Source organism: Lycium barbarum, chromosome 1, assembly GCF_019175385.1.
Source record: "Lycium barbarum isolate Lr01 chromosome 1, ASM1917538v2, whole genome shotgun sequence".
Lineage (NCBI taxonomy): Eukaryota > Viridiplantae > Streptophyta > Magnoliopsida > Solanales > Solanaceae > Lycium > Lycium barbarum.
Window position 1 is genome coordinate 151,068,495 of NC_083337.1, and position 14,293 is coordinate 151,082,787.

General features: G+C 35.5%; 2 protein-coding genes across 2 annotated transcripts; both read right to left on the reverse strand.

The window, feature by feature from the left end:
* Positions 1 to 87: 87 nt before the first annotated feature.
* Positions 88 to 4,711, reverse strand: LOC132644173 (alpha-(1,4)-fucosyltransferase). The gene is made up of 3 exons (XM_060360756.1): positions 3,970 to 4,711; positions 771 to 944; positions 88 to 660 (listed from the first exon to the last, which is right to left on the reverse strand). The coding sequence occupies exons 1-3, from the start codon at positions 4,462 to 4,464 to the stop codon at positions 91 to 93; spliced, it is 1,239 nt and encodes a 412-aa protein (XP_060216739.1). The 5' UTR covers positions 4,465 to 4,711; the 3' UTR covers positions 88 to 90.
* Positions 4,712 to 7,059: 2,348 nt separating this feature from the next.
* Positions 7,060 to 11,283, reverse strand: LOC132644181 (N-terminal acetyltransferase B complex catalytic subunit NAA20). Its single transcript, XM_060360761.1, has 6 exons — positions 11,124 to 11,283; positions 10,410 to 10,500; positions 8,743 to 8,875; positions 7,563 to 7,632; positions 7,407 to 7,467; positions 7,060 to 7,318 (listed from the first exon to the last, which is right to left on the reverse strand). The coding sequence occupies exons 1-6, from the start codon at positions 11,199 to 11,201 to the stop codon at positions 7,227 to 7,229; spliced, it is 525 nt and encodes a 174-aa protein (XP_060216744.1). The 5' UTR covers positions 11,202 to 11,283; the 3' UTR covers positions 7,060 to 7,226.
* Between the last annotated feature and the right edge of the window lie 3,010 nt (positions 11,284 to 14,293).

Genomic DNA, 14,293 nt, shown 5'->3' on the forward strand with positions numbered 1-14,293 from the left:
ACACAAGCTCTGTTGAGAAACAACACTAGAAGACCTAAGTACACAATAATAATGAAATTTAAAACCTAGTACCCTGTATTTTTGCAGTTGTCAAGAGGCTCTTGCATTTCTCCCATTTCTTTTACTGATGGCTTCACATAACCTGCAAGGCAAAGTATCTAGACTAGCTGCGCGTGTCTTTCTATAGTTTCCCAGCACGCCACATCTTCTCCATGCATGGTACTCTGCATAAGCTACCGGATTATTGGCAATGGCCTTAACGTACGAGGCCAAATCCTCCAAAGAGCTAAACTTGCTTCCATCAATTATCGAATGTGGCGGTACAAAGTCCCAGACATTCGGGGCACCAAAATAGATGGGGACGGCACCAGAGTCCAGTGCATAAAACAACTTCTCCGTTACATAGCTCTCTGTCCGGGTGTTCTCAATCGCAAGGACAAACTTGTAATGTGACATTGCGCAATGCAAATGATCCCACCATTTGGGTGCTTCATTAGAATCCTTGATGCACTCAGGATAGAGGGAGAGTGCCTTGTCTAGACCTCCAACGTTGTTCAGGCACTTGCCAAATGAATGGGAGGGTAGCAAGCTGAGTATACGTTTAGCAAGCTGGTTTCTTTGACGAAGACAACGTGATGAAGACCAATAAACTAGAGTATCCTACAAATTTACAAATAGCAAGAGATTATAATAAGCACTGAAAAGAATGTACGCTCAGTGATTGAATATTCTACAGGCAGACTGAAGGAACAGAGTGACCTTCCACTTACATTGTTCTTATAAGGAGAAAGCTGATAATTTCGATTATTATGGAAAAGTGCACCTGCATAGGTTGACTGGACATCATCTTCTGCATGATAGCTAATAAATAGATCCTCATACCCTGATTTCTTTCTACCAGCTTCAAGATCCATGTATACACGTAATGGATCACCTCGACGTCTCTGATAAGGAAAATAACAATTGTGAGGAGACTGGACAGAAGAAAATGATGCATGCGGCGTGTGCAACAAGCAATTTGATGTAATTCAGATTTACAAGGGAATCTCAGCACAGAAGATAGGTAATTCTCCCCTCCCTTCGATGGAGAGGTTTCAAACAAGAGGGCTAGGGAATAGTCTAGTTATAATGCTGAAAATAACAACTCTTAAAATCTATTTTGCTTAATTCCATACAATCAGCAATACGTTTTCCAACAGAGACTATTTCTTTAGCATACTCAGCATTTCATTTTTAAGAAAGAAACTTAGTGAGAGAATATTATAATAATGGTCAGAAGAAAGCAGGATTCCTCAGGCAATTCTCACATGATGAACCTCCTCACAAGGAAGGGAAAACTTTATACCAAACCAGAAAATAAAGAATGGAAAAGTTACTGATTGACTAAGGTGCTTAAAAACCATAACAAACAAAAGATTTTACTTTTAGGACGGATAATTCATTTTAGTCAATTATTTCATGAATCAGATTTTAGTGATGAAAAGCTAGATAAGTATAAACTAATTTTGATTGCCACATATCCTCTATTGATAGCACAGAAATCACTAATGTGGCTATCATACAGAATATAATTATTAAAGAAAAAAAAAATGAATTGCAAAAACTGAACCAACTACGGGAAGTAAAACCTTAGGCACTATGCCTTAGGTCCAGCGGAGAGTATTTCTGTAGATTACAAAGTGGAAAAGTCACCGGACCACCAAAAATGGCCCTAGCCTATAATTAAAAAGCTCCACATGGAACACCTTGTAATTATCCACCTGTACTTCAAAATCGAGGAGAACAATAGCTATCTTCGATGTCCTAAATCCTAATAAGCTGTCAATAACTATTGTCGCAGTTAATGTTCTACGAACCTATTACGATACGTAGCGATACCACTGAAAATAAAGCAGGAATGCAGGACGGCAAAAAATTAGTCATATGGTAAACTTGAATTTTACATAGCTCTACAAGGAGCAATGCATATGTTCAGTTCACATCAATGTATGAATAGACTTACCAATAGATAAGTTGAAACAAGTCGTAGCAAAAATGTTTAACAGAACATAGCAAGTACACAGACAACTTTTTGGGCTTTCCATCACAATTGAGTGAAAGACCTTGACCGCCTTATACAAAAATAAGATTTAAACTAAGATAGAATCATGAACTATTTGTAAACAATCATTGGGTCTGGTGTACTTTTTACCAAAATTGTTTCACTTTATCCATAGTAGAGAGCAGCATAATCCTCCTACCATTATAAGTAAAGGATACAATATTATTATATTCAATTCTTTCATACACCAAGAACTATATCTGGGGAAGAATAGTGAAGACTACCATTTGGTTGGTCAACATCACTGCTTTGAGGCTCTATTCGTAAGTAATCAGTGACTGTGGCTTAGTCTATCCGAAAAATAATCAAAAGATTTCATTTTCCATTCCATGGAGATAAATTCCTAGCTGAAGACCTATTGGGTTTTCAAAACAAAAAGATGTTTAATGAAAAGAATGTGCAAAGAGTTGCAGAGGAAAATAGGAGAGGAAGTTGAGGCTTCAAGTTTGTATTCCTGGAGCTATGACGGGTCAAAAATTACTTTAGATGGACAGCCACAGAACATAAAGACTGACAAAGAAGCTAAACATGCATAAGGACGAGCAGCAGCAAGAAATAGATGATTCAAAGCGCTAAGTACATTTACCATGTATCAATTTCACATAACTAAAAATGGTTAGGTAATTGCAGAGCATCTAATAGCACTTAAGTTGTTAATCGCCTCCCACATTCTAAGGTAAAAAAGAACTTAAAATGTATTTAAGTTAGAAGTTTATAAAACGGTTTAACAGTTGGCTCTGAGAGTTCGGACCAAAATATGTGAATGCCTGATTGCTTGAATTCATCATACCCTAATTTTATAAGAAAGGGAAACAAGGTCCAAATCATATCACCATTCCATCATGTGACATGTAAGATGACATCTTAAAGGTAACTACCGAGTCTCTCTGTGACGCATAAGAAATCATATGCGTAAGGTTCAATCCTTGGTCGCTTTTACTACTGCAAACATATTGGTCTTAGAATATAAGACATTCAGACAACTCTATTTGGAGAGATCGTTTCATTTGCTCTAAAGCTGCAGTGCACCTGACTATCTTCAACGCTGAAAGGAAAATCTTTCGACCGTGCCTCAACTCCAAATAGTTGGAATCGGGTGTCTGATTCCTCTGTTTCCATTTGCTCTATTCAAGCCCATGCCACTTCAGTACTAAATAATTTATTATTAAGGGAAATGAGGGTTCTATAACAGTTTCTCTAAATGTCACATTTATTTTACACCGTTGTACAAATCTCTAACCACAATAAAAACCAGTGTTATAAAAAGCGAACAACGCAAAAAAGCTCCAAGGTCAGCTGGGGCTTTAAGCACAAAGTCCAAATAAGGCGTGGGCTTTAATGAAAAAAGGCGCAATGGTGAAAAAATACAAATATATATATATATATATATAGTCCAAGACTACTAATAATAAGCATGAACAACAAATATATGGACAAAGAAATTGTAAAAGCATTACGATAAAGTGAAATATCAATTATCTCTTCAAGAGAGGCTCATTGTCAAGGAAAAGTATGTCTAAGAACCTTGTTGATGACACTAAAGCGCAAATAAAGTGAGGCGAAGCGCTCAACATGTTTTGAGCCTCGCTTCAGGGCTTAAGCGAGCTTTAAGCGCGCCTCTGACAACACTGATAAAAACTCCTAACACCGAAACCCAATGTAAGTGTAACAATAACAACTAAGCCTCATTTAGCTAGTTGATCATTTGTCCACTCTGTCTAATCCACATTGATTCCTTAAGATTTTAAAATCAGGAACTACCTCAAAGAAGAAATATAGGTTTATCCAGATGCATTATCATTATCAAAATTCATTTCCAAGCAAATGACTTCCCATTCAAAAAAGCTAAAACTGGTTAAGAAGAATACCTGAATAGGAGGAGTAGAAGTCTCAAACAACAAAGCATCAGGTTTATCAGCAAGAACAGAAGATTTAGTCCACAAACAACTAAGCCCACATCTACAAGAGTACAAATTATCCAAATTATCAGGAATCCAAGTCCACCCTTTAACTAGTACACTCACATGATCCATCTTTAACTCATCACACTTCAATTCACCTTCATCAACATTTTGCAAAGACCCATAAGAAGAATTTAACAACAAACCATTTCCTAATAACCCCTTATGTTTTTTCTTGAATTGAGCACAACCTATTTGAGAATCCCATTTCTTGAAAGCATCCAATAAGTTGCTAAAAGGGTCAGGTTTGGAAGTTGAGATAGTGTTCAAGATTTGATTTTTGGGTGTTGGGATTGAAGAAGTGTAAACTGGGAAATCAAGAAATCCAGAGAAAAATAGGATGATAAGTGCAAAACTAAACATGATTATGATTGCAAATGTGTTGACAGATTTCAATTGCATTTTTCACTTCAAGAATTTACAAAAAGAAATCAGCTTTTCTTTTTTCCTCTCTCCTTTTGTCATTCAAGGAGAGAGAGAGAGGGGGGGGGGGGGGGGGTGTTAGAAAATTAATTGATTCTGAGAAATGATGTTGGTGTTCTTGAAAGAGCAGTTTCCATCAACCGGTGGTTAGATTAGAAAAGGGTGTTGATTATTATGTTTGAAGGAAGACTATTAGCCATTCTGTTTGATCATCTATTCTTTCTAGTAGTTTACGTATAACTTGGGCTTTACCAATGTCATTGACCGGGACCTCACTTAAAATAAAATATTACTCCCTCCGTTTCATAATAAGTCACTCTTAAAAAATTAGGAGTATTTTTACTAATTTATTCCTAATTAATATCTACACAAAAAAAAGTTATTTAATGATTCTTGATTATAAGTTTGGAAGAATAAGATTAAATTTTTTCTTGAAATTCTAAAACACTACTTATTTTGAAACAAAATGAAAAATTTAAAACACCACTTATTATGGAATGGAGGGAGTATTATTCGGAAGAACCAGAAAAGGAGAAGACAAATCTGAAATTACGATAACAAAAATTAAATTTGCATCTATTTTGCTATAAGTTTGTACAAACTATTTACTTAACTCTAAGCTTTGGTGGCTAGAATCTCGTTAGTATTCGAACTTGAGATAATCAAATGTTAATTAAATAGCCTGTTTGGATGAGCTTAAAAAAGCAGCTAAGCTGGGCTACCCTAATTTATTTTTTTCCGGCTTATAAGCTTTTTTCAACTTATAAGCTGCTTTTTTTAAGCTAAGCCAAACGGGTCCAATTATTTTTTTGGGACTTATTTTAAGTACAAAATGACTTATAAATTGACCAGCCAATAAAAACAAGGGCAAACTACATAAATGACAGATTTGGGCTTAACTCAAGCCACATAGCATATGTTTCACTAATTACCTTCTATAGCAACAATCAAGATCCATGCGCGCGTCTACAAATTCTGATTTGTATACAATAATTTTTTTTCTGTTTTTTCACTGTATTCATGAAAAATGACTATATGTATTCATAAATTGACTTGTTGTATTCATAAACACAGTGAGTAACAAATGAATACATAAAAACATACATACACAAAAAATTAACAAAATCATATTTTCCGGTATTGTATACAACAAATACAAGGCATACAACATAGATACACCAAAAAATTAACATTGTATACAACATATGTACACCAAAAAATTAATGAATACACTCAAATATTGAATACAAGAAAATAAAATTGACTATATTCATTTGTATACACTTCAAACACTGTATTAATTTGTATCCAACAAAAGAACTTTGAAAAAAAATATTGTATACCAGTGTATCACTATATGTATACACAGATTTGGAAAAATTTCCGGTCAGATCTGAAAAATTCTGGTATGTCTACGACAAATACAAGCGAAAAAAACGTTGTATACAAGGTAAATACAACAAAAATACAGCAAACATCCGGACTGAGGCTTTTTCCGGCGTAGATCTGAGCTTTTTCCGGCGTAGATTTGAGTTTTTTTTTCTTTTTGCTTCCAACAATTCTTAGATCCGTCGGCTACGGTAGTGGAAGACGTAAAGGTGGCGGCAGTGGATACGGTGGAAGGCGTGAAGGAGGCGGTGGTGGTTAGGCTGCGCATCCATGGCGGCATGAATATTCTCATTAGCTCTGTGATTAGAGCCCAAATCCATTTCGCCGGAGCTCCGACAGTGTTGGCCGGCAGCGGAACAGTGGGGAAGAGGGGAGAGAGAGATGGGAGGGTTGGGTTGGAAGTGAATAATGTGATGGGTATTCTAGTTTGTGTGTATATAGACATATAGTTATTAAATGTCATTAATATACAAATGTTTGCTATGAGAAGTAATTAAGTTAAACTATAGCTACTAAATGTCAATAACTACTATATGTTTGTTATGTCATGTAGTTTTCCCTAAAAACAACTTATAAACTAAGCCAAACGGGCTCAAAGAAAGAGTGTCACAATACGTACATGGTATGATAATAAATATGTGTGTAAGTTGAGTTTGGACAGATTACTCGCATATGCAGACACATTACTATTTTCTCTTTGGCTTACATTTGTAATTCGAATTGTGACATCTCGAGTCTCGACTATTGACTTATATTTGTTTAGTGCTCCACTTCCCGCAAACTAATTTATGTAATCATTTATGCAGACATGTTATTTTGTACGTAGAGATTAACATGATTTATTTTATCACATCCTTTAAAATTCATTCCAATTGAATTATTGGACTTTTGATACAAAAGATTTATAAACGGAGCTATCAATAATATATAAGCAATTATTCGCTCCAAAACACACGACAAGACCTGAGATCTCTCTCTTTTTTCATTATATTCCAAGTGTCGTTTAAATCAATCTATTACTATTAGTATGATAAAACTGTGCCAAGTTATGATTCTCAAAACTATTAGCATTAACTACACGTGTTGACCAATACACACGACATGCTCCTACGATTGCAGCCAAAACACAAGGCCAGAAATTCTAGCACACGTCTTAAACATAATATAATGAAAAGGGATCAAATATGTTTAACCCAAAAATCTTTACTTATTGGTAGAGCAGTATTATAAAATGTATCCTTTTTCAGATTATATAAGAGCCCAGACACCTCATCTAATACATCTTCAGATAGACCTCTTGATGCCTAAACATAGCTTCTTGAAAGATATACATGGTAACAACTCTTAGGGACTCAGTCATACTCCAATTCATCTGGAGTCACCGGCCGTCTAAGAGGGATGATAGACTTCCTTTCGACATCTCGCGATAATGCCTTCCTCATATCTGGAACAGCAAAGAAGGAACAAGGGTCATAACAGTGACATCATAGAGCAAATAGAAACTATGCCACAGTTAAAATGCAGCAACTCACCTAAGCCATCTTCCTCCCCCGAGTAATAGCGTAAAACTCGCCTATATATTACATAATCAAGCTGGAAAAGAAGAAACAGTTAAAAGGATTACTAGCAAGAACAAATATTCATCCAGATACAACTCCAACATGGTTAATCTCAGGAGAGGTTACTACCTTCTCGTACATCTTTATGGCTGGTGTATTTGATGCTCTTACAAACAGGTCCACAAAGTAAGCCTTATCACTACAACAACAAAGCTCCCTTCAGTGCCAAGCTTAGACAGCAAATCACACAATTAAAAAGATGGATTCAGCTAGGAGCCACAAACATCAGCAAAGTTTACACAAACTCTATTGTTGTCGCCTGACACCAACTTTATACTATCTTACAAACTGAGTGATGAATCAAAGTCACCCGCTATAGTTTAAGTATAGCAAAGATGATAACTAAATTCTGCTAGAAGGTCCAAAAAATGAGAGCAGGTTACAAATCTCACTCTACTCTCGTCACATGAAGCTTCATGTCATCATGCAAAGACCGGTGAAAGTTAGCCAGTTTATATTAGAAAAAGAGAAACAAAGCTGAGCTCAACAAGGTCAAAAGTTCTGCTAAGATGAAATTGATCTAATCGTATCACTTCACACTCAACTTTTATGTCATCACACAAACTGACCACAAAACATAACTATGCGCCCTGGAATAACCATGGGAAATAGGATAGCAGTTTCAGTATCCACCAAACTGGAAAAGAGAGGGGGTTCCAGTATCCACAGTATCAAGCTCAGAAGAAAAGGATCTAGAAGGCTAAAATAGTAATTTTATTCCCAAAAAAGGACAAAAGACATGCATAAGTTTTGAAGGTATTTACAACCCAAAACTTTACAGTACTTATACAAGCGCACTGTTACGTGCATTCATTTAATCAGTTAGACATCTATTAGCAGCATTTCACAGTGTAGAACTTTCTCTGAAGCTAGAGAAGTCATGTAACATATCTTTAGGACATCTAATGAGACAAACCACAAGCTGGATTAAACAAACAAGAGGAAAAACTGTAAACAAACTACGGATGCCAAGTTCAAGTTAAACACAGCTCCATCTGGAAGTCTCTACATAAAAGAGAATTGTGAAACAATAAAAATGATAAATATGGAAAGATGAATTCAAAAAAAGTAACGAGGATTCATGAAATGCTGTGAACTGTTAACTTTATGATGTATGGACACTCCATAAAATCTAAAGCATGAATGTTATTCTCAATTTGCTTTTGTTCCGGGTTCAAATTATCATAGGCACTAATCTCTCAGTACTGGAATTTAGCAAAGAATAGTTTTCCACAGTATAGTTGCTTACATCTTATCACTGACATCTTCCAGCAGGTTCATCAATTTCTTGGCTAATTGCTGCCTCCGATATTCAGGAGCAACAGTTACTGCAGTGACGTGACCATGCCAAGATTCACCTTGCCCTTCAACTTTTCCCATAACTGTACACATAAGCTAAACACTAGTAAAAAAACAGATGTTTCTTAGGAGTAATTTTATGAAACACTGATAACAAACTCTCTTGCATGTTGAGAATGCACCAGCCAGTAGCCAAACTAAGACAAAATTACATAATTGAAATTTTAAAAGACACCTGCAAAAACTAGTAAATGAAACCTTTTCACCAAAGGGAGCAATAGAAAATGATTACTTGCATCCGTCTTAAACCTAGGATCTGTTACTGGAAATTTTGCAAGGGAAAACATAGTGGCATATGCATCTAGGGGGCCAGAGTTACTGAAACCTACCTAAGCATCACAAGTAATCTACTTTCTGTTGCCAATCACTTTTTGAAGGAGAAATGAAATTAAGAAGATAAAGGCCAGCAAAGATCCTTGTTACAACAAAGCATCCATGCAGTACTGTTTGATCCAAATTCAATAAAATGAAGTGATTCTTTGTCAACTAAGTTGACAAAGAAAAGCAAGAAAGTCACATTTAATGTATACCCTGCGTCAAACAGTGCTGCTGAAGATCTTGATAAATTGCTGTGTCTCAAGCCCAAAGTCCAAATTGCTGTGTCTCAAAACCAATCAGAAGCTACAATCTAGAGAGAATCTACCAGAATGAATGGAGTAGACTACACCTAATTGCCAAGGCTAGATGGCTGTGTGATATCAAGGAGGAGAGAAAAGAGGCCAGCCAAGCACCCAATGCTCAGAGCTTGTAATCATTAGCTACTAATTCTAGGATGGTATAGCATTGTCGAATGAGCAGCTGGTTACTTTCCCTAGCTGAATGTCATCATCTTGGAAAGTACTACGATGATATAATAATCAGTCGAGTACAAGGCATCTGACAACTAAGGGATAAGGGACTATAGCATATGGTAGACACCATAATCTCCTCTAATCTAAGTAAGTAGCTTCCGGAACCACAGAGTGTTATAGAATCATCGACAAGGTAAATCACTATTAAAGTACAACGACTCACTGCAGGCAGTTAAGGACTTGAGGCTACTAAAACGGATTAAATTTGATCGTCAGATCATGATAAAAGTGGCAGAAAACAATTTTCTCTTGAAAAAGCAGGTAAGATTAAATTAGAGCTTTAGGTATATTACTATCAATTCTTGCAACTTATTTCTTGATCTTCAAAGAATTTTGTATTCCTAAAACACTCTATCTCTTACTACTTAAGTAGCTCCTAGCTACAACTAAGGCATTTTTTTAATGCTTCAAACTTATATTTGATATTTCTAATTTACCCAATCTGCAATAAAATAAATAATCATCAGTTGCATGCCTAAATCATCCCAAAAAAGCTACAACAACAAGAACATACCCAGTGTAATCCCACAAGTGAGGTCTGGGGAGGGTAGTGTGTGCAGACCTTACCCCTACCTTGGGAGGTAGAGAGGCTAACTACAACAAAATAATACGATAATTGAAGTACACGAAACAATATATAGTAACCGAAATTGAAGAACATCCCAAAAAAACTATGAATTTTAAAATCTACACTTAAAGAACTCACTGTATCCCATGATGTGGCCGCCAGGAGCCTCTGCAACGTGGAAATAGTCCGGCCATCTTGCCATGTAAGTCATATAAAATGGCATGTTGAACTGCATCACATGTCAAAAACTCATTTCAAATTCCAACAAAAAAGCACTATAAATCATGTTAAAATTCCCAATTTTTACAAATTAGTACAAATCATACTAAAAATCTTTTAAAAGAGGCCCTACAAAGATGTTAAATTTCGTTCAAATTCTACACTCTCAATCCCAAAATAAGAATCGCTTTAGCTCACTTCACGCCCATTAAGAAAAAACAATAAATACAAGGTATAGTTTACTAAGTTACTCCCAATATATGTTTCTTGAGAATTGAACACTATTAAGAAAAAGTAATTCTTTAATATAAGAGTATAGGTGGAAACAATTACCTAATTTTTTTTTTTTCTTGAATTCCTAAAGAACACTTATTTTGGGACAACTCTTTTTTTTTTTTTAATTGCTAAAGCACACTTATTTTGGGACGGATGGAGTAAAAGTCAAAGCAAATCATGTCAAAATTCGCTTTCAAAATCCTAGAAAAGCACCATAAATCATGTGAACACTCATTTCAAAATTTCTAAAAGGCACTTAAAATCATCTTAAAACTTGTTTCTAATTCAGAACACTCTAATAATTATGCAATTTTCGTTAAGAATTAAAAAAAAAAAAAAAGGAAATATATGGCTTACAGTTTCAGTAAGATGATCAAGATTAACAGAGGCGAAACGGAGAAGGTCATTGCAGCTGAATCTACGAATCGTAGTCATCCCCTTTCTCTCTCTTCTTTCCCCTTTCTCTCTCTACGCACTCATATGTGAGGGCACATAATGGACCCCCGATACCCTTTTGCACTCAGATGTCAACATGACGGCCCATAACCCGGCCCAGAAACGAAAAGTCCACGCCGGTCAATTGACCACATAACCAAAACGTCGTCGTCCTGTTCGTCTAACAAGTAACACCCCACGGCTCTTCATGAAATGCTCTATGACGACTCACACGCCATTTTTTATTTTTCTGATTAGATATCATGTAACGCTATCTGGGTCACTGGTTATATAGCTTATGTAAATCGTCTCGTTACTAGTTAGACTCATGCAGATATTAGTAATGTAGAGATTAGTTATGTGATTTTTATTTTTTATATAAGAATTATATAGTTATGCAGTATTTAATTCTTTTGTTTAGTTATCTCATCTTTTATACCGCATACATAAATTTTCTCATAATTTATATATGTGTTATTTATGGAGGTTTTAAAATTGCAAACCAAACATTGTATTAGGTGTGTGAATTTCATACATATCAAAAAAATGTTACCAAACGTGATATTTAATTACTTATGTAAAATTTAACATATGAATAACTTAGCTCCTAACCAGCTACCAAACAAGGGTCAAAAGTGGGATCACTATAAGGTTTTAGTTATATGGCTTTCTCAAGTGTATAGCTAGCTAGTTGTTTTTCTTGTCCCGTTTTATAATTCCATCATTTTCGTTTTTCGATATAATAATTCATCTTTATTATAGTTGTAGTTTTAATCATCTGACTACATTTCATCGCTATATATGGCTTACCGTAAAAACAAAAGTGATTAATAGTCTGTTTAGCCAAGCTTATTTTTCCCCCAAAAGTATTTATTTTTTCAATAAGTGCTTATTTTAAAAAAAAAAAAGTGAGGTGTTTGGTCAAGTTTTTGGGAGAAAATAAGTGATTTTAGGGAGTAGCAGAAGCAGTTTTTCAAAAGCTAAAAAAAATAGCTTTTGCCCAAAAGTACTTTTGAGAAAAATACACATAGAAATACTATTTAAAAGTTTGACCAAACACTAATTGCTGCTCAAAAGTACTTTTTAAAATAAACTGTTTTTAGAAGCTTGGCCAAACAGACTATAATAGCATATAAATTACTTACTAAGTAGTATAATTGTTAATCAATTCAAAATAAAATTGTCACCGTGAATTCTAGATCTTATCCTGGACGAGATGGGCTAGCTGCGTACTCTTCTGAAGAAAATGGGAGCCCCTCAGGTTTTTCCACCGGATTCGATCATTCAGTTTTACTAGCATTTATGATATGATATCATCAAACATTTGGTTATGGCGGTCAACATCCTATACGTAATCCAACTAAACTAACCGAATTTGATCTGGTTCAGTTGATCTGGCTGCCCATGTTTCTTTTCTACTTTGATTTTCTTTCTTTCCATGTCTGATATTATTGGGGGGGAAAAGGAGGTTTTTCTGAACAACTAGCATTACTTAAGGAGCCCATTTTTATTTCCTTTAGGGGTCGTTTGGTTGGTCTTGGTCCTCTTGGAGGAGTATTAATATTCTTCACATAAAACTCCGCATTAGATTATACATCGTTTGGTTGGAGTCTAGGGAATCATCACAGAAAAACCAGCATTAGTTATACATTTGGTTGTTTCATTGTGTTTTCCTCATAAATAATCCTCCTATTTGCATATATAGTTATGCGGGAATTATGTATTATTTTATGTGGTATAAAATGTACGGATTAGTAACACATGGATTAAAATGCTGAAAAGACTAAACTAGCCCTCATAATAGTAAGATATATACTATAATATGTAATACATCAAACTAAACCGTCAACAAGAAATAATCCTGCATTACGATATAATCTCTGCATCACTAATAATTCATGCATAACTAATCCCTACATTATTAATTAATCCATGCATAACTTGTCTCTGAACCAAACTACTCCTTAGTACATTGATCTTGGCCACATTCAGCAGCAGAGTCAGATTTGGTGCAAAGCAGACGGTGTGTGTGACGGAATCAGAACAAGGAAATCGGTAGAGAAGTTGTGTGTTTAGCACTTTAGCTAAGCTATCTTGATTGTTTTCTTCTCTAAAAGCATGATTTTATTGTTGCATGATTGCTTAGGAAATATAGTTTAAACTGTCGGTATATGGGGGCAAGCACGTACTCAGACGATTTTAACACATAATTAAGTTCATAGTTTTGTGTTAGCATGTCGTCTATGAGATGTTCACTATGTTATTGCATGTCTATACGTGTTTTTACACTAATCATGAGCATATAATTGCACTTATTATGTTGACGATGGTGACAGTCCCGCGTGACCTAATGTGAGATATCGAAAGATGTTGGGTTCAAGTCCCACAACACCGTGATGATAATATATCGGGTTTGAGTCCGGTGCACTGTACTTTGATAAGATAGCGAGTTCGTGTCCAATCGCACTTTGAGCGACATAATTAAGGTTCGAGTTCCAATATAATGAATCGTGACGATATGATAATGACCTGAGAGACCTAACGCTTTGTGATAGTAAGACATGAAGTTCGAGCCTTGCCACACATTAAGCATAAGACGTCATTGGGTTCCAGTTCCAATGCACCATAACAATAATGATAATTACCTAAGTGACCCTATGTTTTGTGATAATAAGACTTTGGGCTTGATTTCCAACGCTCTGCTTGTTAGACGTTGCAATTACGAAATTGCATTGGCATATATGCATTGAATAAATATATATGTCACTGAGGATATATTATTATATAGGTTTTTTTCTAGCTTCAATTCTAACACCTACTAATAATCTAGGTAATACCACTCAGACACGGTGGTAGAGCAGTAGAGGAATGGTAGTTTTCTCTGTTCCAGTGGATGCATTTGAATTTAGTAGATGAAAGGTATGGCAGCAGATATCAATTTTCCTGACACCATGTGCTTCTGCTGAAGCTCTTCCTGCATGCACATCAGTACCATGCATCCATGACCAATAAACCCTAGCAAACTTAGACTCTCCCCAGTCTATTTAGCCATTTTGCATGGACATGAGTACTTCATCAGTCACACATTTTGG

Coding starts and splice junctions, on each gene's coding strand:
- LOC132644181 (XM_060360761.1), bottom strand. CDS start 11,201: ATGACTACGATTCGTAGATTCAGCTGCAATGACCTTCTCCGTTTCGCC. Junction 10,501..11,123: donor TTGATCATCTTACTGAAACT/GTAAGCCATATA, acceptor CATGTGATGCAG/TTCAACATGCCATTTTATAT. Junction 7,319..7,406: donor GGGGGAGGAAGATGGCTTAG/GTGAGTTGCTGC, acceptor TTGCTGTTCCAG/ATATGAGGAAGGCATTATCG.
- LOC132644173 (XM_060360756.1), bottom strand. CDS start 4,464: ATGCAATTGAAATCTGTCAACACATTTGCAATCATAATCATGTTTAGT. Junction 945..3,969: donor CTTCTACTCCTCCTATTCAG/GTATTCTTCTTA, acceptor TTTCCTTATCAG/AGACGTCGAGGTGATCCATT. Junction 661..770: donor TTTCTCCTTATAAGAACAAT/GTAAGTGGAAGG, acceptor GTAAATTTGTAG/GATACTCTAGTTTATTGGTC.